The following is a 25,629-nucleotide window of genomic DNA, read 5'->3' as shown; positions in this document are numbered from 1 at the left end:
AAAGGATAAAATTAGACAAAACTGCAGTGATGTTGGTGCAACATATTTATCAGTTTAAGTTTGGGGGGGCATTTAATTTCATGGGAATCCTCCTAAAGTTAACAGGACTTCCTCTCATCTACATCAACACGCCTGTAGTTTTATCAGACATGTGTTGTTTGTCAGTGGGTTTGTGGTCATTTGAGGCTTCATGGTGTGTGAGCGCTGCAGAAACTGCTCTTAATATAAAGTCTGTTCAGTTAAAAATAGTTTATTCTTTATGCAGCATACAACACATCAAAGACAACTTTTGGCAGAGAGATCTGATAACAAACAGCTGTTGAGTGTATACAAAGTCTAATTGCCACAGTCTGAATCATATTCGATTAGAAACTGTTAGACCTGAGCTGTCCAAGCTGACTCAGAGCATACAATAACGGATCAATATGAAAGCATTGCATACTGTTGTCAAACAGAAGTTCATAAACTTGCTCATGTGACAGTGAAACCTGAACATGAAGCCTTCGTTGTGACATCATTTGTGCTTTAAAGCTGCATTAATCAATATTTCTGTTTCCAATAGATCAAATAAAGATGTAGAAGGTGAAAGAGCCAAATCAATTAATGCAGCTTTAATATGTTGATATGGACTTGTTATATACTGTTACATTTCAAAACAAAATTTAACCCTGAGCATTGAGTTAAAATTTGATTAGATATGCTAATTTGTTGTTCAAATTTCTATGTTAATGTTGATGTAAATATAAATAGAGTTTCATATGTTCTGGAGGCTCTGCACACAGACTCGGTACATGCAATCCAGCAAACATGCAACTGAGCTTTAAACTGAAGTTCATTAATCAGGCCATTAAAGCAAAATATACATGTTGAGGAGGAAAATAATGCAGCCAATATATCAAAAACAATAGTCAGAAATCTGTTCACTCGCTCACAAATACACTATGTTCACAGGTGTTTGATAATATGTCGGACAAAATGAGAAATCCAGCCACAGATAATGTCAAATAGCTCAAATTCTGTTTGTTCTTATCCAGTAAATCCTCCTCTAGACACTGTTTTCCATCACTGACACATCCCTCTGCAGAAATACAGTCGACTTCCTCAGAGAACATCAGCTTTTCTCAGTGAGTCTTCAGCAGCAGCCGTCACCGGTCTGACTCAGTCACAGACAGACGGGGCTTTTGTCCATGTACTTGGCTTTGAATTGCATCCATGACACAGTGTATGGCCTTTGTCTGGATCTGTTGGTAGATTGCATGATACACAAGGTTGCAGCAATGTTGTTTTTTTTATCAAATAGGATCTAAACTTGTATCAGTTTGGCCTCAGGTTGCTTCAGCAGAGTGGGTGTGTGTGTGGGGGTGCTCGACAGTTTTTTTTCCACTTTGGCAAAATGATGTGTTTCATTGTTTGTCAGCAGTGATGTTTTTGCTAAATTAAAAGCTCACTGAGTTTTTTAAGGAAAATGAAAATCACCTTGCTGTAAAACATAAGACATTTTGGGGAAAAAGGCTGTTTGCTTTCTTGCTGAGCACTAGATGAGAAGATTGATATTATCTTTAGTAACACTTTATATTAGGGTACACCTATACACCAGTAACTAGTTGCTTATTAACATGCATACTTCGCTCTTTTTTAGTCATTATAAATAATTTATTAATCCCTTATTCTGTATGATCATATTCTACAGCTACTAGGCCGTTAACTAAGAGTTTTCCCTCAGTAACCTCCTAGTTACTGCTGATTGATGGTAAGGAAGGAAGTCATTGTACATGAATTCTGATCTCAATAAGCTCTGCTCAGTATGGACCTTATAAGGTAACACAACAACAGTAATTCTCCCTGAATAACACCTGACAAATACGGTCTATTCTCACATAACAAAACTACCAGTGTTAATACTGTTCAAATAAGTCTCTCTGACTCAGAATGTGTTCTCTAAAATGATCATAACTAACTAAAAACTAACTAGTTTTGTGTTTTGTTGTGTAAAAAAAGAACATAAAGTGTTAATAAGCACATTACAAGGACTAATAAAGAGCCAGTATGCCTGCTAACAAGCAACTAGTTAAGGAAGGAAGGAAGGAAGGAAGGAAGGAAGGAAAATAATACAGCTAAACAACATCTTTTATCTTCTTCTAAACAAAACATATAAGAAAGACAATTTCTGATTTTCAAGGTCATTTCTTGCTGGAACTTCTTGGCAAACAACAGCTGGGTGCAGTGACTGCACACAGACAGAAATAGTTCCACCACATAAAAAATATGCATTGTTGTTTTTGCATTTCAAGACACTGAGTCACCTCTGAAGCAGACTAATGTTTCTAGCCGTATTTTTAGCAGCGTTAGCAGCATGGCTCTATGGATGGCAATCTCTGTCAGGTTGACACATCTCGGCAACCACTGGACTGATTGACATGAAAAGTTGTGCAGAGATTCGTGGTCACCAGAGAATGAAACCTGCTGATTTGGGTGATTTGACTAATTTTTGCTCTGGCGCCATCATGAGACAGACATCTCTGTTTTCTACTGAAATGTCTCGAATGCCACTTGGATTGATTCAGACATTCATGGTCACCAGAGGATGAACCCTGAACAGCTTCAGCTGTAGTTTGTGTTCAGTGGTAATCAGCAAATGTTAGCATGCTACCACGCTAAACTAAGATGGTAAACATGGTAACCTTTATATCTGCTTAGCATGCATGTTAGCATTGTTATTATGAACATGATCATTTATCTATTTACATCTGTTTGTAGTTTTCTTTCTCTCTTCAGCACAGTGATGATGTGGTATCTAGGCTGGATGTGTCCTCCTACCTTCAGTCCACATGCTAATCTGGTCTAATCACATCCTTACAAAAGCTCTGTTCTTTACCCACACACACAAGTGGTATTGATCTTCTCATCTTACTCTCATAAAGAAAGCAAACAGCAACTGTCGGGTTATTTTCTCATAGGATTTGAGGAAGCTGCCCTCAGCTCAGAAACATGTGGGCTTCATGAGTTTGTATCTCGGTTTATCCTCCTCTGATTCCACTGGTCTACTTTTGGCTCTTCGTCTTGAATGAATGGCAGCATCATATTTTGGGAGCAGCAGTGAGTTAATAGATCCTCCTCCCACTCTGTAGCTCTCAGTGCATCTCTGACAGTCTGTTCACCCAGAGTGGTGGGAGGAGGACTCAGGAGATGGGATTTAAAAGTAGCTGCAGCAGCCTGACTTCTCCTTCTGTGCTTCGATGTATTCGTGGATTTGGAACTTGGGTTCGTTGGGGTGCTGGACGGCTCGGTGCTTCAGTTCTCTGAGGAACAGAACCAGACATCAGACAGTTTAGAAAACGACACAAACCATAATGAATCTACTGGACATATCAAGAAATAACTTGCGTAATGTGTGTGCTAGGGTTTGGGTGAAGCTCAGTGTGTGTTGTCCACCTCTCCTCTGATGAAATGAAGGTTCCTGTCTGACCACAGCCAGCTGACGTTTTCAGTGTTATTTGCATTTGAAAGTAAATTATGTGGTGCGGGGCAGTTTCGCTCCACTGTCTGTAAAGTCTGCTGTGCAAGCTTCTGCTTCAAAGAGCTGCTGACCAAAACATTCATTTAATACCATCTTTACATTGTGGCAAGGAAAAAAAATCTGTAGCAACAAATATGTTCTGCCATGCAGAGCAGAGTTTAGAGAAGGAGAGGAGGTCTGTGGTTTCTAATATTCCTCATATTAATCACATTAATCATATAAATCAATGGAATATGATGTTTTATTTAAAGAATGATTGGAATCAATGTGATCATTGGTGCTGTGTTATGACTGAAGTTCATTGAATCATGATAAATATTTTCAGGAGACAATGAATAATATTTAAAGGGATTCCTATTCAGTACACATATAAGATACATTATCACTAATATGAAAAAAAAGGATTTAAACTAGTTATAAAAAAACAGCTCTACAGGCACCGAGTGATTCTATTTAATTATTGAAACATTAAGGTCATTTTAGGGACAAATGCAAATTCAAAGAATAATTAGATGCCAGCTTCGTGTGGAGGACAAACAGATACAGGAGATGTAGAAATCATCATGTGTTTCATACTTGGCCACAGCAGTGAAAGCCAGCTCTACATTGACTCCAGTCTTGGCACTTGTCTCCATAAAGGGAACTGAATACTCCTGAAAACATGAAGAAGAGAAAACAACAGTGAACAATCCTCCAGAGTCTGATGTAGAAAATGTTTGTGATTAATGTTGCACATCAGTTACAGTTGAACTGGAGTGGATGAAATACTCACTCTGGCCAGCCTCTCTCCTTCATCTCTCCTGATCGCTCTGTCACTGCTCATGTCAGCCTGACACAGACATTCACAACATTACTTACAGTCAAATCCTATTAATGTGTGGTACTGTAAGAAGTGCTCGGAAAAACTTGGTGCCAAAACAAGAATCCTAAAAATGTGTTCTCTCTTTCGATCTAAGATTCTCAAAACAAAACTGCTTGTTACCAAAAAAGGTCTGAAACGTTTTCCAACTGCAGAATCAGCAGTATCCAAATATGCAGTGAGTAAAAGGAGTTATGGTTTCACTCTGTGTATCCTTGAAGCTGATTTTTTTTTTCATCAAAAACATCAAAACACTCAGCTGCTCTGCTAATCAGTTCTACTTCCTTTATTTGTATTATCCAGTAGCTTTCTTTGTGGATATTCAGTTAATATTCTGAACCTCATTCAGCAGCGACATCTATTGTTTATCTCCTGTCATGAATTTCATTTTTCAATTTTCACCAAAGACCACTTCATTTACTATCTCCTTAACTCTCTGCCCTTCAGTTCCTGAGCCTCTCAAGGTATTCCCTCTCACCTTGTTGCCCAGCAACATGATGACTACATCGCTCTGTGCATACTCATGGATCTCTGTTAGCCATGCCTGAAATAGCAAACAGACAGACACATACATACACAGTCAGAACATGAGGTTACATAAGACTGAAACTCAGAGGGGAGGTTAATTATGACAACATACACACACTTGACAATAGATCAGTCTCTATGAGCTCTCTGTGGCTTTATTAGTTTTTGTTAAAGGTCATTTCCCCTTCCTAACCCACCCATCTCTTTCCAGGCTGTAGACACATCCCAGACTTACCCTAATGTTGTCAAAGGATGATTTGCTGGTGATGTCATACAGGAGGAGCAAAGCTTTGGAAACAAAACCAACAAAAATGAGGAATAAACATTAGGACATAACGCTTCAACTCTGTGACTCAGACATGTAGATGACGGTGATTTTGGCTCACCATGTGCATCTCTGTAATATGCATGTGTCACACTCCTGAACCTTTCCTGTCCCGCTGTGTCCCAAATCTGTAACAGAAAAGGAAAAAAACAACAGCTATACTTGGTGATCTGGCCTGGTTTCACTTGGCTAACTATAATTGTCAGTTGCAACACTGGTGCCCAAACGGAAACCAGCCTGCGCTCTAAAAATAGGCTGTTATAATGAAAGCACATCAAGCTTTTTCACTGCAGCTGAGTTACTGACCTGTAGTTTGACCTTTACATCGATCCACAGTTACCACTTTGTTCTGAGAGAAGCAGAGACAGATGTTAAATTGTGTGAATAGCCAGATTAAAAAATAAAACAAAAACATCCTCTCAGTTACTTTCAGTGGTATCTTTCCATGCAGACTGTTTTTCCACTTAATTTGTCCTCTCAACTATTTTCCTTGGAGCCACTTTAGAGTCTTCATTTGGTGGATTAAAGGTCCAGTCACATCAGCAGTTAAAGGACCGGTGTTTAGGATTTAGTGGCATCTAGTGGTGAGAGTGCAGATTGCAGCCACTGACCGCCCCTCATTCCTCCCTTTCCAAAAATGTCAGAGTCTCTACGGTCAGTCAAGTGAAGAGGTTTGTTTATAAAGCTACATTTCGATATTGTATTTAATTAGTCTGTAAAACTTTAGGTAATAACTGACATGTACTAATTCCTTTACTTTGGTGGCATCAGTGTAAAAACAAGAGAGGCCATGTTTGGTTTGGTTTGTCCGTTCTGGGCTACTGTAGAAACATGGCGGACTCCATGAAAGAGGACCCGCTCCCTATGTAGACAGAAATGGCTCATTCTAATTGAACAAAACCACAGTTATTAGATTTAGGTGATTATTCCCTAATAAAAATATACATGTGTATATTATATTCCATTTCTGCCAACAGATCCCAGTAAACCTTTAAAATGGCAGCAAAATTAATTCATTTCAGTGAATTAGCCTGCAGCTAAATCCTTGCAAATCTTTCATATAGTCCAACTTATGTGAAGGTGCATATGTACTCTCTACATTCATTCCTAACAGCACTGAGGGAACAAAAGGCTGGTGAGTCATTAATGGAGGAAGCTATTAGTAGCTTATTAGATTTGTGCGTCACCATTTTATTCAACCTCTATGGACGTATTAATGTTTAATTATGTCTGTTGTGACTGTGCGAGGGTCTTTCTGGTTAAGCTAGTGTTACTTACTTACTTACTGGCTGCTGAATGAGTCTGTGTAGATGAACCACCTGTGATTTTACTTCTAAAGTAAAACCTGAGTATATCATCAGACTTGTAGGGGGGTGTTGTGTTGTGTGGTGGTTTAATAGTCCAGTCTGCAGTCTACGGGTGAGTCAAACCTGTTCCCCCCAGACCAGGGAAGTAGAACAGACTCAGAAAGAACAAATAGGAACTTCCTCAAAAGTGCAGCAGAGACCAGGGTCACACTCTCCCCCTCTGTTAACACATACAGACTCAAAGTGCAGGCTCTTTCTCTCTCCTTCTGTTTCCTGCTTGTGGAAGTCAGAGGTGTGTGTTGTCCAGGGTAACAGAGAAACTGCCTCTCAGAGGATTTTTAATTCTGTGAGTGCCACAAACTGACTGCATGGTTAAATACCATGAGATATAAATGAAAAATATGTTTTGTTGAAGTGACAAACACATCACTCGGACATGAAGTGTACATGTGTGTAAAGAAGACACACACCGTGAATCCGATGCCCACTGTGGCAGAGAAGGAGCCAGGGATGAACTTGCCCTGGTCGAACTGCACCAACAGAGACGTCTTTCCCACTCCACTGTCCCCGACCAGGATCGTCTGCAGGAAAACACACACAAACACACACTCAGGAGTCTTAGCAGCGACATGTCTGCCTAAACTCCTCACAGTCATTTTGTAATTTTGAGTTATGAGTCAGCATCTGCGTCACGGTGGACATTTCTTCTTCCAAGCAGTACAAATAATATTATCTTTTACAAGAGCTTGGCAGTGTACTGCTCTTACAGTGTGACTCACGAGCAGGAGGAGATAACCTTCAAGACAATACAATGAATGAAAGACAACATTCAGAAGCATCCAAGTTAGTCACCGGGGCCAGCAGTCAATACAGGCTCGCTTTTCATTTGAAGCCCACTTAGAAAAGTCACGCTGAGGTACACAACACCTCCACACAAACAGTGCCCTCCAAATGTGACAGATACAGAGAGTGAGACACGGCCAAGCTGTTCTGTCTTCTAATAGAGAGGACGTTTGATGCTGTAAGTACACGCTGAGTGTCTGTTGTTGTTGTGATTGGTCATTTTTGTCCACTGACATTCAGAGGAGGTTTTATTAAGACGTGTAGAGGTGAGTCATCAGCAGCCGGTCTTGAAGACTCACTCCTGAAAGCTTTGGACGTGGAAAGTGATGTGGACATTGTGCTGAGACGTGGCTTTAGTCTGGACCAACCAACCTGACATTTTACACAAGCAAGACAGGTGGAGTCAGGATAATGCAAACATCAGTTAAACCAGGCAGTGGTTCAAGTGCAGCTCAGTTTTGTCTTAATGCTTATGAATTATAAAGGGGGGGATTAGAGTTGAGAAGATGGAGCAGCTTTTCTCAGCAGTTACAGGTTTTACAGCTTCTCTTTGATCTCAGGGATTTTAAAAACTCTTAGAAAAGTGTCACTTAAATATGGACACAGCCTCAACAACCATCCTCTGACTTCATATCAGCTTTATACAGTAACGTATAAGTAACAGTAACATTTTGGGGTTTCTGTAATATTTTGGCATGGATATATATCATATCATAACACAGACAGCACCTGCTAATAACAAACGTTTGACGTTCCTTTCAGCCTCTCCTGCACGTCATGTATTCAGTTCAGTTCAGTTTTATTTATATGGCACCAAACAGAAGTTATTTCGAGGCACTTTTCATACAGAGCAGGTCCTAGACTGTCTCTATGTTTACAGAGAGAGACCCAGCAGATCCACCATGAGCAGCACCAGGGAAGAACGTTCTTTAAGAGAAACCTGGAGCAGACTCAGGGTGAGCGGCCGTCTGCCTCGACCGGTTACTTGGATAATTTCAGCGTACTATCTAGGGCTGTGCATTTTTATTGATCTCACAATTTGATTACGATTATCCTATCAACGATTCATCAGAAGGCAATAATCGATTATGTTGCGTCACTGCACATGATGATGCATTTCCATTCTCACATGACACATCTGCAGCTCACAGTGATACTGACAGACAAATCAAAAATGTCAGTAACTTTTGAAACAGTTGTTGAATTCTGTGCAGGTGGATCAGGTGACTGGGGTAGGAGGGAAAGTCTAAGGAAAACTGGTGGGTGGATGGTGAGTGGCAGGAGACAGAGGCCAACATCAACAGGGCTGAGACAGAGACAAGCAGGTCGAGAGGAAGGGTCAAAGGATGTTTTTGGTTTTGGAAAGGTTTAAAAAAACATGGTGTAAAGTCTGAACAAACATCCTCAGCTCTATGCAGGCGTTGGCATGTGTGAAATCTAATCTTAAGTGGGGCCATGTGAAGAGACAAACACAGAAAAATAAATGGAATGAGGGATAAGGAAAGTGCACACAAAGTGGCTTTAATTAAAATACAGAGTGTTTTACAAACCAGCAGGGATATTATTGTTTCATCAGATCCTTCTGAGAGTTAATGGAATCTGTTTCCTGTTTACTTGACGTCGCTGAGTGTGTAACATAACGCCTGCCTGCGAGGACAGAGCCGACCGAGCGAGGAAACTCTATACTTGTAGCATTACACATACATACATGCACACGTGATGATGATCAGGATGTATTTGTGGTGGGGGGAGGAGGGAAGCATGATGCTGTTTCCATGGTAACACAGGTCAGCCTTTCTCATAAAGCCCCCACCGGAGACTGGAGGCAATTAAGTGAAACCACAGCAGATGTTTGTGAATTAGTGGACGATGTGTATGATGTATACAGTATACTGTGTGTGTGTGTGTGTGTGTGTGTGTGTGTGTGGAGAATGAATGAAGAAAGCGTTAGGTTTTATTCATCAGTGAGTTTCCCTGCTTCCTGTCTGAGGGTGGAAATCACCTCTGCCTCAGCAGTGAGAAACGTCACCTCTGTCTTCCTGGGGAATATAAAGTCTGTGACACAGGGTGGAATTTAATTTAGCCTGACATTTCTCATTTTGCTGCTTGTTTAGACTGTTCAATACACAACACAGCTGGGATATGAAACCACAGAATGGCAGCTGATTACTGTAGCTTCCCATCTTATTTGTTCCTCTGAAGGCTAGGCCTGCTTCTTCTAAGGCTGACGAGGCTTGTGGACACCAAAACAGTGTGGATCAATTCTTCTGTTACGCTTTATGAAAGATTATATTTTTAAATAAATAACCTTAAGACATAGGAGAAAGAGCCATTTCAGCTCCAGGTCTGACCATTGACCTAACTAAAGAGCACTCAGAGAAGCTCCTGTTTTGTTGCATAATGACTCCTCAGGGGAAAAGAGAAGGAAAAAAAGAACTAACGGGGCAAAATGAACAGACAAACTTGTTCGTGGCATTCACCTGACGAGCACTGCACAACAGCTTGTGTTGTTATAATTTACCCCTTTGCAAAGCACCTGCTCCCCTCACAGTAGAAACACACACACAGAGTTTCTAAGGCAATTAAAGGAAGCTGGTCAAAGAGCACAGTGGTTACATTAGGGTAACCTGGTTTATGTCTCGTAGGACCATTAGCCTTTGGGAAAACCCACTTCTCACTAAACTCACACTAATGACATGAAGTCACTTAGCAGGAGTCTTAACCTGAGGAACAGAATCATCAGTGCAGTGACATTATGATTCACGACAAGTCAGTGTGTCACTATTTTATTTTACCATCAGACAAATGGAAAATTCTAACGAATCAACCATCAAATGAACTTTTCTGAGACACGTTAAAATAGAAAAGCATCAGAGCGTGCGCTCATTTCCCACAGTGACCGATATTTCAAAGGGAAGTAGGACGTTACAAACTGATATTAAAAACACACAAGTGTTGACTGAGCTCCCTCAGCTGAACCTGAAGCTGCTCCTGCAACACAGAATAATATGATGTGACATTTCACTGAGGCCCAAAGGGAGTTTCTTTGTTTTTTCTTTGTTCCTTCTACAGACGGGTCAAAGGCCAACACTGGAGGGAATCACTGTAGTCTGTGCACTAAAATGTAGTTTAACTGCTTGACAGGAGCTGTGTAGATATGACAGCACCTCATAACGAGCAATACAGATGTCAGTGTAAAATCAGAGCCAGAGGATCCAGCTGACAGATGTAGGTCTATTATTTAGTCTGTGGCTGGGCACTAACTGTCTATCTGCTGTTTGGTGCTGGGCAGGTGGTGTTGGAGTGGTCGGACTGAACCAAAACGTTAAAGTTGAGTGGTATTGCTGCTTTTCAGAGATTTAACCACTCCTCAGCAAACAGAGTTAACTCGTAACTTACATCACATGACCTGCATCACGTGGGGAAATTTCCAATCTGGTATAAATCATCCAGCAGAGATGAGGTCTGGTAAACTCACCTCTTTGTTTCATTTATTCAGCTGATGCTGATGCTGAGTCCAACACCTGGAGACAGACTCTCCTGTATGTGATGAGCTGCCCTCTAAATGTTAACCCTCCTCCTCCTCTGTTGATGGTTAAATCGCTTCTGTCACTGACTGACTGTCACCTCTGATTGAAATGTTGAAAGTGACAGGAGGAAGCAGGAAGTGAAGGATTCATGTGTTTTGGATCAAAGCTGACACGCAGCGAGGCTGGAAACGGACCAAGTGAAACTGCGTCCAAGTGAAGATCAGCACCACGGAGAGCGCAGAGCCGGTCCAGCGCGGAGGCGAACCCGGACTACAGGACGCGGGCACTGAGGGGTTTAGGGACGTTTTCTTTCAAGTTTACAATAAATAAATTAGAGGAAAAAGAGGAGGAGGATGAAGAAGACTTGTTGGATTGGAGCAGTTTGGCAAAGTTTCAAATCTTAGCTAAAAAATCTAAAACTATTCGGCTCAGTGACACACTCTGCTGGTTGTAAAGCTGAACCATGTCGCCATACCTTGTGCACCAAATCCTCGTCATATGTCGGAGCTGGTGGAGTCTTCGCCTGGTTCTCGGTGGTCTCTCTGGATCCGAAGCCGCTGTCAGGCTGGATCTCCGGGTAAGATGAGGTGTAGTACGCCGAGATCGGCTCCATCGACTCCATCCGCTCCATGCTGTCGTCCTCCCGTGCGTGCGTGCGTTTACAACGGAGGACCCTGCTGAGGAGAATGAAAGCTGACAAACCAAACCACGCAACTCCCTCTCCGCTTCCACTCCTCCTCCAGCTCCTCTATAAGCTCCTCCTTTGGAGTGAATCACAGTCTGCGGGCCTCTGCCTACATCACTTAACATTTGAAAGGCGCGTCGTGATCGTTCATCCACATCACGCCACATACAATGTAAAAGGGTGGGGGAGGTGAGGATGATGGAGCGGGGGGAGGAGGATGGAGAGAGGAAGAGCGGACATTTAGGAAAACGATGTGAAGTTTGTAGAATGACAGGTTGTGTGGATGAGAAAGAAAGAGATGAGGGAGGAAGGATGTAAGGATGTAAGGATGTAGTGAGTGAGGAGGGATGATGCTTCATTCAAGCGCTGACCTGTGTCAGAGCCAAGTCCAAGTCAAGTCACAACAAGTCCCCCAGCTCTCTGAATGCTCCTTATTAAAACTGGAACATTTGCTTTCTAAGCTTTAGTATCTTTAGGCTTTAGTCCCCATAAGGACTACAGGCCCCAACAAGGTTAGTGTTTATACCAGGAAAGGTCAAGAAACTATGCTCTCTATTTAATGCCATTGAATTCTGCTCTGCAGCACAGTTCAGATGGAAACTGATTTTACTAAACATATGTTCAGCTCATAAAATATGATGATCTATGATAATATTTCAATGCTGCTTACACATGGTTATACACATATTCAATAATAATAATAATGATGATGATGATGAACTCCATTTTACTGCATTCTTGGCACTTGAAGTACATTTGCTGTAATTAATTACATTCTTCATCCATTTTTGAATGTAGAACTTTCACTTGTAATGTTTATTTATTGTAGTTACAGTTGGCTCCTTTAAACTGGCTCAAACCATCGTGCTTATTAATCAGTACTCGTTTTTAAAGAGCCCTGTGGGTGTGTCTCCGTTAACCTCCACTAGAGTCTGCACAAGGTTCAGCTTTGCAGAGCCTGTTTTCTTTCTTTTTCTTCCTCAGGGTAGTTTGAGGTGAGTTCTTCCTGCTGGACATTCAGCCACTCTCCCGACATGGTGTTAATATTTACCTGCTGGCTTATGTGTCTGTGTGGTGCTCAGGAGCTCTGAACCAGTTCAGGTGAATTCCAAAGAGTCAGCTGTTTTCCTCCAGCTGGGGTGTTGTTTTAAGCTGGTGATGTAGGTGAAGCTGGGATACTGACTGAAGAGGGAAACAGTTTGATGTCTCTTTCGCCTCCGTCTCAGAGAGAGATTCCTACGATGGCACCAGAGTTACTGACTGTCATTGTGGCCTCAGGTGGGTACAGCCCTTTTTATTACTGCCTGTGTAAAGTGAGGAAAAACAAAATGTTTTGGTGCTTATTGGATAGATTTCTTAGTGGGTGCTGACCACTGTTAGGAGATGTATACATATATTTGTTTTGTTCACAGCTCCTAATAACATCAGTGATAATACAGGGCAGATGTGGGGGGAGATGTCCACTAAAGAATAAAGTCTATTTACTTTTTTATTTATTATTAAGAGTAAAATCAAATTGATTTGAATAAGATTTCTGTGTGTACAGTCCGATAACCCTCTCAGTCCAGTGACATGAAAGTTATGATTTCTCCTGAACACAAAACAATTTCCTCCCATGACTTTAAATGTATGTCAGTTCAACAGAATGTTTTTGATACAACTGTACGTACAATTGTTTTTTTTTATGGAGAATCCTATGTCACATTACAAGAGGTTGTATAGCTCATATGACATAAAGTTATCAGGTTACTACAGTCAACAACATGATGTGTCACAGCTTAGTCATTCCATTTACCTACAAACAAAAAATATATAATTCAAGATCAGTTTAAGATTCAAAAACATTCTCCAGCTACTGCTTTGTTGGTGCAGTTACAAAAATCTGACATAACTTAAATATTCAACTTTAAACTATAGATTCTGTCTCATCAGAGTATGAGTTCATTTCTTGCCCTTTCATTGTATTTGTTTCTTTTATTTGTTTTAACATATTAACAGTCTGCTTTGGGGTCCACCTTTTCTTCTGTGTGCTGTTTCTCTCAGTGTCCTGCGTAGTGTTTTGTTTAGTGATCCTGATGCTGGTGGTGGTCCTGTACAGAAAAGATCCACTCTGCTGCCGATTCAGACCCTACAGAACAGAACAATACACAGTAAGAACCCAGGAGGATCTCGCCTTTAGCTGTTATTATACATAAATCAAATACTTTATAACTCCCCACTCAGAGAAATAGTGTTAGCATATTAGGATGTTTTTGATTGGAGGAGCCCGTGCTAAGTTAACTACTATGAATTGTCGTAGGGTTAGAGCATATACAAATTATCGCTTTTGAAAAGTAACCCTGAGATTTAACAGCTCCTCAGCTGCTTTATAAGTGTAACTGAAACAAACACTGTAAGATGAGAACTGTTATTATCATCTCCTTTTCGAGGACGATCCTCCACATTACCACAGCAGACATACGTTGATGGCCGTAACCCATGATGAGCACAGTGCTGCCACGAACCGAGGAGCTATCAGACCACAGGTACGAAGTTTCAGGACTTAGAGATGATAAAGTTGTTAAATATCTGAAGTTCGTCTTGGACAGTTAGAAATTTGTTATCAGACTGTTTGTGTGTGTTTATGTCTGTGTGTGTGTGTGTGTGTAATCTAGCTTCCTGGAAGGCTGTTTATCATAGGGAAGCCAAATGACTACCACATGGAGGGGCCCCTGCCGAGACTGCCCTCCTACGAGAGCGTTCGTAAGAAAGACAGGCAGAGACAGATCCACAGTCTGATCGCACAGCGCTTCGGCCTCAGTGGCTCCCATGATGAGGTGAGCATACAGAGAGCTACAGATTCTGCTTGGTTGAAAAATACCACCTAACATCATGTCTAAAGCTCACCAATTATCACGATGCATCTTATTGATTAAACAGAAATGTAAAAACAACAATTATTGTTTTTAGGGGAAGTTGCAGGCTGGAACTATTTCTTGATGAACAACAGTTTATCCATCCATGCAGTTCCTCTGTGCAGTGTCTTTTGCTTCAGTGTGGGTTAACAAATATGGCAGGTTAGCACAGGTTAGCAGTTCCCCACTGCTTCTAATCTTAATGCTTAGCCAACTACTCAGCTCCCATCTCCAGCTTTGTAGCTAAGCCAGTTAACATTTTTCACAACTTAGCTCTCACTGATCGATTGACCCCACATGGTAGAAACTGCCGCCATACCGTATGTGAATTGCTGAATAAATCAGAGGAAATAAGCAAATGTTTCCTATATTAACATAAATCGCTTTTCATTAGATCTTCCCTAACTATTAAAATTTGTCACCTCCAGTTTGTGACGCAGTCTTTCTGAAGGTGCCAGACCAAGCTGAGACAAACAATCTTTCTAGACTTTTGAAAGCTCCTCCAGAGCCACAGAGCCTCCTCCAGCTGAATAGTAGCTCGCCATGACTGGTTTTTATGTCTAAACCCTGGGAGTTCCCTTTAAAAATAGATCTTTAGACATGTCAGATCATAATATTTCCTTTGTCTCTTTCCATTTTAGCCTCCACCAACATATGAGGAAACCCTTCGACAGTCCCTCGATATGTCATCTGTAAATCTGCAGTCTCTGGATGTTCACCTGTCGATTCACTCCCAGGATGAGTCCTCCAACCTCAGCGAAGACACATATGACCTCAGTCAACCATCCACAGTGCTCCAAGGCCCAGCTTCCTCCTCCTGCCCAACACAGAGCTCCAGGTTTCTGTCTCTCTGATGGTCCCAGAGTTCTTTGCCAAGCCACAGCATAAGGAAGAGGCCTACTGTTGTTAGAGCCAAGAGAGTGACGCCATCAGGGACAAGAAAAGCCTTTCGGGAAGAGAATGCTTGTTCTTTGAGGCAAAGCTGTTGATAGATCTTTGTGATTCTGTTTGGAGGTATTCTCATGATAATGACTCTGACTCAAGCTGTACACTCCCCAGGAATAAGATAACATATCTCTGCAATGGCCATGTAATTTCTGGCTGTTTTACTTTTGTCTAAGAATGGTATAACAGGAGAACATTTTTTAAGGTTTGACCAATATGATTTCTTAAGAAACTGATTGGGATATTTTTGTACTGTGGTCTTTTACTGAAGGTCTACAACTTTAGCAGCTTTCACACCAATTAAATCCCTAAACCTCTGAAATACACAACAGTGTGTTGTGTGATCTTTTGAAAAACAACCAAATATTGTTTTTGATTCAGTATTTCTGCCTTTACATTATTTCCTATGAACCATAACTCATCACAGCTTAAATGTCACAGCTCGACAGATGAGGTGAGTCCATGTGGCGGGCTGACACTTCCATCAGTAGACACGAAACACTGACTGAAAACTCAGTGTCACCATGTGATTGTGACTGTGATCACTCATGTTGAAACACGTAGTTGAAAAGCAAACATCTTAAACACAGAGTCTCTACATAATTTCACAGCATAAGTTAATATTAGCTGAACTGGCTTAACTAAAAAATCTTAAGGTCTTACTGTCAAAGAGGTGTCTTTGGTGAGACCAGGCTTTGCTTAAACAGTAACTCTGTTTAGCCCAAATACTTAACCAGTGGCTGTTGCTTTGAGTTTGAGAGGGAAAGTTCGACAGTCCAAGGTTACTGTTTAACTCAGATCAAACACTAACTACAGAAAACACAAACCCACCACAACCAGGGAGTATCTGAGAGCTGTGGAGATTGTACTTTGCTGTTTGTGCATCCATTGAGGATGACCTGTCCTGATACTGGCCTGGACTGAGAAGCAAGAATACAGATCTCTCACTCTAGCCAGTGGCTATCCAGTAACCTCATGACTCATTCCTTCTTTATGAAGAGGAAAAACATGGACACTTCCAAGTCCAAATGTTTACACTTGTGGTTTATAAAAATATGCCTCAGTTTATCATGGTGCATTATCCAATTAGGCAGTGGAGTGCACAATGACCCACAAACAGCAAATTACCTTCTAACATCCACGAATTAGAATGCCATGTCTGCAGACTCCTCACATCCATCATTGGTTCTGATTCATGACAGCATTCCAACTCCCAAACAGTGTACCAGGCGTTACCCACACTCCCTCTGCATACCACGAACCTCTGAAATACATCTGCTCTTTATATTCTTGCTGAGGGTTTTTCAAAGAAATGCTGACAAAATATCTTGCTGATAAGCTTGCACCATTCACAACATATTTTATACAGGGATTAAGACCACAGCCTGACTAAGGAGGACCAGTAATCATCAAAGATTTACTTTTAACATCATCATAAACCTTACCCTTTCACAAATTCATTTTTTTTCCTGTAAAATCAGTTTATGAAGAAATACCTCTAATTTCAATGCATAATTTGAACACAAATCAAGCTGAGCTAAGGGCCACATAGTGTAGCAGTGGTGGTACGACATCTTGTGGTCGTTGTGTTATTGCACTTTTTCAACAAAACAGATAAAGAAGTAGTTCTCATATGCATGTACGCATAGTGTATGCAGTTAGGCCCCTAATCCTGATGGGCACATGATTTAGAGTGATCTGGCGACATCTTGTGGTCAGATTATGTATTATATTTCTCCAGTGGTTGAAAAAGATTGACAGTGAAAGTAGTAACACTGTTTAATAGAGAGTAAAGAAAAAACATATATTAATGATGAATTATTATTAGTTTATCACTCCACAATACACCACTCCACATGTGATCTGTTAAATAAACTGAGTAAAAAAAAGTGTATTTGAGACCCCACTATCAGGGGCAATAAAGCTGCTGCTAACCACAGTGTACATAGATGTTACAGGTGACGTGTGGCTCATGTCCAGTTTGTTAGAGTCGCATATAAAGGAGTTTCAACTTCAGCTCTCTGTCTTTCCGGTGGAGGTATTTTAAGACCAATCAGAGGCCGTTGCTAGGCGGGCCAGAATCGGTCGGCCAATCAGCCTTTTTCTGCCAATGTGCTGACGTATGTCGTCATTGCCTGCGACTGTCTAATCATTGGTTATGACATTCTGGGAGGAGCGCCGAGAGGCGGAGAAAGGAAGTCGGAAAACAGATTTAAACCAACGTTTAAACCAATGCATCTGTTTGTCAGTCCTGTGAGAGAGCGCCGTTACCGGAGAGATCTGGAAGCTAAAACAAACCGTGGAGCTGCTTTTTGTCCAACACGAGTGAGACTGGACGCTGAACACACCTGTGAAGGTAAGGCAAACAGTTAGCGGCTAGCGTTAGCATTAACGTTATCAGCGAGCGTTAGCATTAACGCTATCAGAGAGCGTTAGCATTAGCATTACCTTGCAATTATATCTTTTATTTCCATTTCAGTCGTTTATATCGCGTGGGTAAGAGTGTGTCTGTGTTTCTGTGACTGAGGCGTCCCTGACATGAGTTGTGGGTCTAATGTGGACAGCTCTTGGTAATGGGATCTGTGTAAATCACAGTTTGTATTTGTTTACACTTTTTACACCTTGGTGTTAGCATTAGCATTAGTGGGGGTCGTTAGCATTAGCCTTATCTTTTAGTTATGTTCTTCCCTTTTTTGTCGTCGTTTTTATTTGCGTGGGTTAAAGTGTGTTTGTGTTTCTGTGACTAAAGCCTCTAACATGAGCTGTGGAGGTGGTAACTGTTGAGTATTCTGTCTGTTTACTGCTCCGTTTGCATCTCTGTTACTCTGCAGACATCTTACTGCTTCTTTGTAATGTTGAACTCCATCTCGGTCGTTTTAAGTCAGTTTATGGCGGATTATCATGTCATGTGGTCATTTTGTGTCTATTTGTTATGGTATTGCTTAGTTTAGCGTCTCTAGGTGTTCTACATCTACTTATGGTCAGTTTCTGTGTGGTTGTGTTGCATCGTATTGTGTCTTTGTAGTTTTGTGTCCATTCCAGGTCATTTAACGTTTCTTTGTGGCCATTTTGTTTCAGTGTGGCAGTTAACTGTTTCGCTGTAATCGTTTTGCGACTCAGTTTTTTGTCTCTGTCGTTTTGTGTGTCTTTGTAGCTTTGTGGCAGTGATCTGTCCATAGCCATCCATTGATCCCCTGTTTTGTATATTAATGATTAGAAATTTGTGTGTGGTGACTTGAGACTTTATTGAGCTCAGTTTTGTGTTAAATTCAAGCTTGAAAAACTGTTTGAACTCTGTGCTCCTCCACAGAGCAGGTCACAGTGTCTGAGCTGAGGTTACTGTTAGAAATGATTATAAAAGCTATTTTAATAATTGCTTTCTCTCTGAGATCAATAAAGTCATGTTCTACTAACAGAATGTATTCACCTCACAACTCAGTGTGATTGTCATGGTTCTAGTGTTTAGTTTTCAGTGTTGTATTCTTCTCCACTGTTCAGGTTTTCTTTATTAATGAGGTTCTCTGTTTTTCAGCTGCTGTACTTGTGTTTTCCAGGTTGACTGGTTGAGCTGCTGCAGCCTGGACAGAAACACCTGCTCTCACCTGACAAACCAAACAGGTATGTGTCCTAAAGAGTTACTCAGTCTGAAAAACATGTGTTGATGAGCTGAATTATTAAAGTTAATAACCGTGTTATTGTTTAAATACATGGTATTTAATGAAGTTACATTTTCCCAGTTATTTCTTGTCATTGATTGTTAAAGATGTGATGTTTCTTCTTGTCATATGTGACAGTACACAGCCCATTTTCTGAGACACTCCTCTAACGTTTGGAGAATGTTGTGGTTCAGCTGTAATGTTGAATATTTCTCTGTTTTCATGGTTAAACTCTTAATGAGGAATAGGTCATAGTGTATTGATCATTTTCTTTTGTATCTTTCTCTTTTTATTTCCTCCAGGTGTCACCACTTCATCCACGATCACAGAGAGTCTTCGTACAGTGAAGAAGTTCTGTGAGACCAGGACAGAGGCCTCCAGGTAATTCACCAACAGCTTTACATCAACTGTCCAACACACAGCACTGACATTAAACTGTTTATCCTCAGTAACTGATCTGAAGTCTGAGTAGTTTGATTTGTCACAAGAAGACTTCACTCATCATTAAAGTTTATTGACATAGTTCATGAATGTTCAGTTCAAAGAAAAAGAAGAATTTAAACATCAGCTCTCTCTCTCTGTCTCTTTCCCCCTCTCTCTTAACCCTGACACACACGAGAAGATTTTTAAAATCTTACCCGATGTAGAAAATGTGAGAGATCACACACACATCGACAGATAATGTCAGATTTCACAGTTTTGTTCTTATAGTGTGTGAGGTGCAGAGAGAAGACCAACACAGCCACACCACACACTAACAGAGTCACCACCAACAACCAGAGTCTGGACTCTTAAAACTCAAGTCTCACGCGGTCAAATGAGATTTTAGCGTAAATAAACATGAGGACGATGATGACTCTTGTTGTGCTTCCGTCTTCAATTCTCTAATTCTCCCTCTGTCTCCCTCTCTTTCTTTGTTTCTTTCTGTCTCTCTCTCTCTCTCTCCCTCTAAATCATAAAAATGTGATGCCTTACTATACTATGATATTTATTGATTCATTTATTTTTGGTGCCTTATTGTACTATGACATTTAACCTTTTCTTTCCTCTTTAAGTGATGTGGTCTCCTCCTTCTCCTGCAGAGACTGAGCATGTTATACTATACCTATACTAGGACTTTTGACTATGACATTTTTTTGACCATTTTTGATGCCTTACTATACTATGACATTTTTTGATGATTTTTCATGCCTTACTATACTATGACGTTTTTATGACATTTTTGACGCCTTACTATACTATGACATTTTTTGACCATTTTTGACGCCATACTATACTATGACATTTTTTGACCATTTTTGACGCCTTACTATACTATGACATTTTTATGACATTTTTGACACCTTACTATACTATGACATTTTTATGACATTTTTGACACCATACTATACTATGACATTTTTTGACCATTTTTGACACCTTACTATACTATGACATTTTTATGACATTTTTTGACGCCTTACTATACTATGACATTTTTTGACCATTTTTGACATCTTACTATACTATGACATTTTTTTGACCATTTTTGATGCCTTACTATACTATGACATTTTTTGACCATTTGTGACATCTTACTATACTATGACATTTTTTTTGACCATTTTTGATGCCTTACTATACTATGACATTTATTTGACCATTTTTGATGCCTTACTATACTATGACATTTTTTGACCATTTTTGACGCCTTACTATACTATGACATTTTTATGACATTTTTGACGCCTTACTAGACTATGACATTTTTTGACCATTTTTGACGCCTTACTACACTATGACATTTTGTTTGACCATATTATATTTGACAACCCTTACTATACTATGACATTTTTTTTGACATTTTTGACGCCTTACTATACTATGACATTTTTTTGACCATTTTTGACGCCTTACTATACTATGACATTTTTTGACCATTTTTTGACACCTTACTATACTATGACATTTTTTGACATTTTTGACGACTATGACGCCTTACTATACTATGACATTTGACCATTTTGATGCCTTACTATACTATGACATTTTTTGACCATTTTTGAGCCTTACTATACTATGACATTTTATGACATTTTTGAACCTTACTATACTATGACATTTTTTTGACACCTTACTATACTATGACATTTTTTGACATTTTTGCCTAGTATACTGACATTTTTTGACCATTTTTGACATTACTATACTATGACTATGACATTTTTTGACGACTATTTTTTTACTATACTATGACATTTTTTGATGTTTTTTGACGCCTTACTATACTATGACATTTTTTGACCATTTTGACGCCATACTAAACTATGACATTTTTTGACCATTTTTTGATGCCTTACTATACTATGACATTTTTTGACCATTTTTGATGCCTTACTATACTATGACATTTTTATGACATTTTTTGACGCCTTACTATACTATGACATTTTTTTGACCATTTTTGACGCCTTACCTATACTATGACATTTTTTGATGATTTTTTGGCCTTACTATATTATGACATTTTTTGACCATTTTTGACGCCTTACTATACTATGACATTTTTGACCATTTTTGCCACCATAGTATACTATGACATTTTTTTGACTATTTTTGACACCTTACTATACTATGACATTTTTATGACATTTTTGACACCTTACTATACTATGACATTTTTTGACCATTTTTGACACCATAGTATACTATGACATTTTTTGACCATTTTTTGACACTTTACTATACTATGACATTTTTATGACATTTTTGACACCTTTTATATGACATTTTTATGACATTTTTGACACCATACTATACTATGACATTTTTTGACATTTTTGACACCTTACTATACTATGACATTTTTATGACATTTTGACGCCTTACATACTATGACATTTTTTGACCATTTTTGACATCTTACTATACTATGACATTTTTTGACCATTTTTGACACTTACTATACTATGACATTTTTTGACCATTTTTGACACTTACTATACTATGACATTTTTTGACCATTTTGACTTACTATACTATGACATTTTTTTGACCATTTTTGACGCCTTACTATACTATGACATTTTTATGACATTTTTTGACGCCTTACTAGACTATGACATTTTTTTTGACCATTTTTGACGCCTTACTACACTATGACATTTTTTGACCATTTTTGACGCCTTACTATACTATGACATTTTTTTGACATTTTGACGCCTTACTATACTATGACATTTTTTTTGACATTTTGACGCCTTACTATACTATGACATTTTTTTTGACCATTTTTTGACGCCTTACTATACTATGACATTTTTATGACATTTTTTGACACCTTACTATACTATGACATTTTTTGACATTTTTGACTATACTATGACATTTTTATGACATTTTTGTACTATGACATTTTTATGACATTTTTGACTATGACATTTTTGACCATTTTTGACACCTTACTATACTATGACATTTTTATGACATTTTTGATTACTATACTATGACATTTTTGACCATTTTGACATCTTACTATACTATGACATTTTTTGACCATTTTTGATGCCTTACTATACTATGACATTTTTTGACCATGACATCTTACTATACTATGACATTTTTTGACCATTTTTGATGCCTTACTATACTATGACATTTTTTGACCATTTTTGATGCCTTACTATACTATGACATTTTTTGACCATTTTTGACGCCTTACTATACTATGACATTTTTGATGCCTTACTATACTATGACATTTTTTGACCATTTTTGAGCCTTACTATACTATGACATTTTTTGACCATTTTTTGGCCTTACTATACTATGACATTTTTATGACATTTTTGACGCCTTACTATACTATGACATTTTTTGACACCTTACTATACTATGACATTTTGACCATTTTTGACCATAGTATACTGACATTTTTTGACCATTTTTGACACTTACTATACTATGACATTTTTATGACATTTTTGACGCCTTACTATACTATGACATTTTTTGACGCCTTACTATACTATGACATTTTTTTGATTTTTTTGACGCCTTACTATACTATGACATTTTTTGACATTTTTGATGACATTTTTTGATGTTTTGAATCTTACTATACTATGACATTTTTTGACCATTTTTGACGCCATACTAAACTATGACATTTTTTGACCATTTTTGATGCCTTACTATACTATGACATTTTTGACCATTTTTGATGCCTTACTATACTATGACATTTTTATGACATTTTTGACGCCTTACTTACTATGACATTTTTGACCATTTTTTGACGCCTTACTATACTATGACATTTTTGATGATTTTTCATGCCTTACTATATTATGACATTTTTTGACCATTTTTGACGCCATACTATACTATGACATTTTTGACCATTTTTGACACCTTACTATACTATGACATTTTTTTTGACATTTTTGACGCCTTACTATACTATGACATTTTTTGACCATTTTTGATGCCTTACTATACTATGACATTTTTTGACCATTTTTGATGCCTTACTATACTATGACATTTTTATGACATTTTTGACGCCTTACTATACTATGACATTTTTTGACACCTTACTATACTATGACATTTTTTGACCATTTTTATAGACATTTTTTTTTTGACACTTTACTATACTATGACATTTTTATGACATTTTTGACCTTACTACTATGACATTTTTTGACGCCTTACTATACTATGACATTTTTTGATGTTTTTTGACGCCTTACTATACTATGACATTTTTTGACCATTTTTGACCTCTTACTATACTATGACATTTTTTGATGTTTTTTGAAGTCTTACTATACTATGACATTTTTTGACCATTTTTGACGCCATACTAAACTATGACATTTTTTGACCATTTTTGATGCCTTACTATACTATGACATTTTTTTGACCATTTTTGATGCCTTACTATACTATGACATTTTTATGACATTTTTGATGCCTTACTATACTATGACATTTTTTGACATTTTTGACGCCTTACTATACTATGACATTTTTGATGATTTTTCATGCCTTACTATACTATGACATTTTTTGACCATTTTTGACATCTTACTATACTATGACATTTTTTGATGTTTTTTGACGCCTTACTATACTATGACATTTTTTGACCATTTTTGACGCCTTACTATACTATGACATTTTTTGACCATTTTTGACTATGACATTTTTTTTTTGACCTCTTACTATACTATGACAATTTTTGATTTTTGACGCCATACTATACTATGACATTTTTTGACCATTTTTGACATCTTACTATACTATGACATTTTTTGACATGCCTTACTATACTATGACATTTTTTGACCATTTTTTGACACTTACTATACTATGACATTTTTTGATTTTTGATGCCTTACTATACTATGACATTTTTTGACCATTTTTGACATTTTACTATACTATGACATTTTTGACCATTTTTGACCTCTTACTATACTATGACATTTTTTGATGTTTTTTGACGCCATACTATACTATGACATTTTTTGACCATTTTTGCTTACTATACTATGACATTTTTTGATGTTTTTTGACGTCATACTATACTATGACATTTTTGACCATTTTTGACCTTACTATACTATGACATTTTTGACCATTTTTGACGCCTTACTATACTATGACATTTTTTGATGTTTTTTGACGCCTTACTATACTATGACATTTTTTGGCCATTTTTGACTACTATACTATGACATTTTTTGACCATTTTTGACATCTTACTATACTATGACATTTTTGACGTTACTATACTATGACATTTTTTGACCATTTTTGACGCCTTACTATACTATGACATTTTTTGATGTTTTTGACGTACTATACTATGACATTTTTTGACCATTTTTGACCCTTACTATACTATGACATTTTTTGACCATTTTGACATCTTACTATACTATGACTTTTTTGACCATTTTTTGACCTCTTACTATACTATGACATTTTTTGACCATTTTTGACATCTTACTATACTATGACATTTTTTTGACCTTACTATACTATGACATTTTTGACCATTTTTGACGCCTTACTATACTATGACATTTTTTGACCATTTTTACTATACTATGACATTTTTTGACCATTTTTGACGTACTATGACATTTTTTGACCATTTTTGACGCCTTACTATACTATGACATTTTTTGACCATTTTTGACATCTTACTATACTATGACATTTTTTGACCATTTTGACTTACTATACTATGACATTTTTTTGACCATTTTTGACATCTTACTATACTATGACATTTTTTGACCATTTTTGACGCCTTACTATACTATGACATTTTTTTGACCATTTTTGACTATGACTTTTCTTACTACTATGACATTTTTGACCATTTTTGACTTACTATACTATGACATTTTTTGACCATTTTTGACGCCTTACTATACTATGACATTTTTTGACCATTTTTGACGCCTTACTATACTATGACATTTTTGACCATTTTTGACATACTTACTATGACATTTTTTGACCATTTTTGACTATGACATTTTT

At 38.2% G+C, this 25,629-nt stretch overlaps 2 protein-coding genes and 1 long non-coding RNA gene across 3 annotated transcripts; 2 read left to right on the top strand and 1 right to left on the bottom strand.

The window, feature by feature from the left end:
• Positions 1-234: 234 nt before the first annotated feature.
• LOC108885271 (ras-related protein Rab-37-like) lies at positions 235-11,923 on the bottom strand. Its single transcript, XM_018679539.2, is given in 10 exon segments — positions 235-3,299; positions 4,094-4,170; positions 4,290-4,346; positions 4,855-4,920; positions 5,140-5,192; positions 5,291-5,357; positions 5,536-5,556; positions 5,558-5,578; positions 7,007-7,117; positions 11,385-11,923. Coding segments are annotated over 10 exon segments (735 nt in total). The 5' UTR covers positions 11,541-11,923; the 3' UTR covers positions 235-3,193.
• A 640-nt stretch (positions 11,924-12,563) lies between these two features.
• On the top strand, positions 12,564-15,762 carry LOC108885272 (uncharacterized). The gene is made up of 5 exons (XM_051066574.1): positions 12,564-12,872; positions 13,638-13,744; positions 14,024-14,119; positions 14,249-14,410; positions 15,130-15,762. The coding sequence occupies exons 1-5, from the start codon at positions 12,797-12,799 to the stop codon at positions 15,340-15,342; spliced, it is 654 nt and encodes a 217-aa protein (XP_050922531.1). The 5' UTR covers positions 12,564-12,796; the 3' UTR covers positions 15,343-15,762.
• Positions 15,763-17,613: 1,851 nt separating this feature from the next.
• LOC127139205 (uncharacterized) lies at positions 17,614-19,475 on the top strand. The gene is made up of 3 exons (XR_007809210.1): positions 17,614-17,789; positions 18,988-19,051; positions 19,392-19,475. It is a non-coding gene; the product is annotated as an uncharacterized LOC127139205 (long non-coding RNA).
• The last annotated feature ends 6,154 nt before the right edge of the window (positions 19,476-25,629 follow it).

Source organism: Lates calcarifer, linkage group LG23, assembly GCF_001640805.2.
Source record: "Lates calcarifer isolate ASB-BC8 linkage group LG23, TLL_Latcal_v3, whole genome shotgun sequence".
Classification (NCBI taxonomy): Eukaryota; Metazoa; Chordata; class Actinopteri; family Centropomidae; genus Lates; species Lates calcarifer.
Note: the sequence above shows the minus strand (reverse complement) of the source record. Positions and strands in the feature narration are given on the sequence as shown.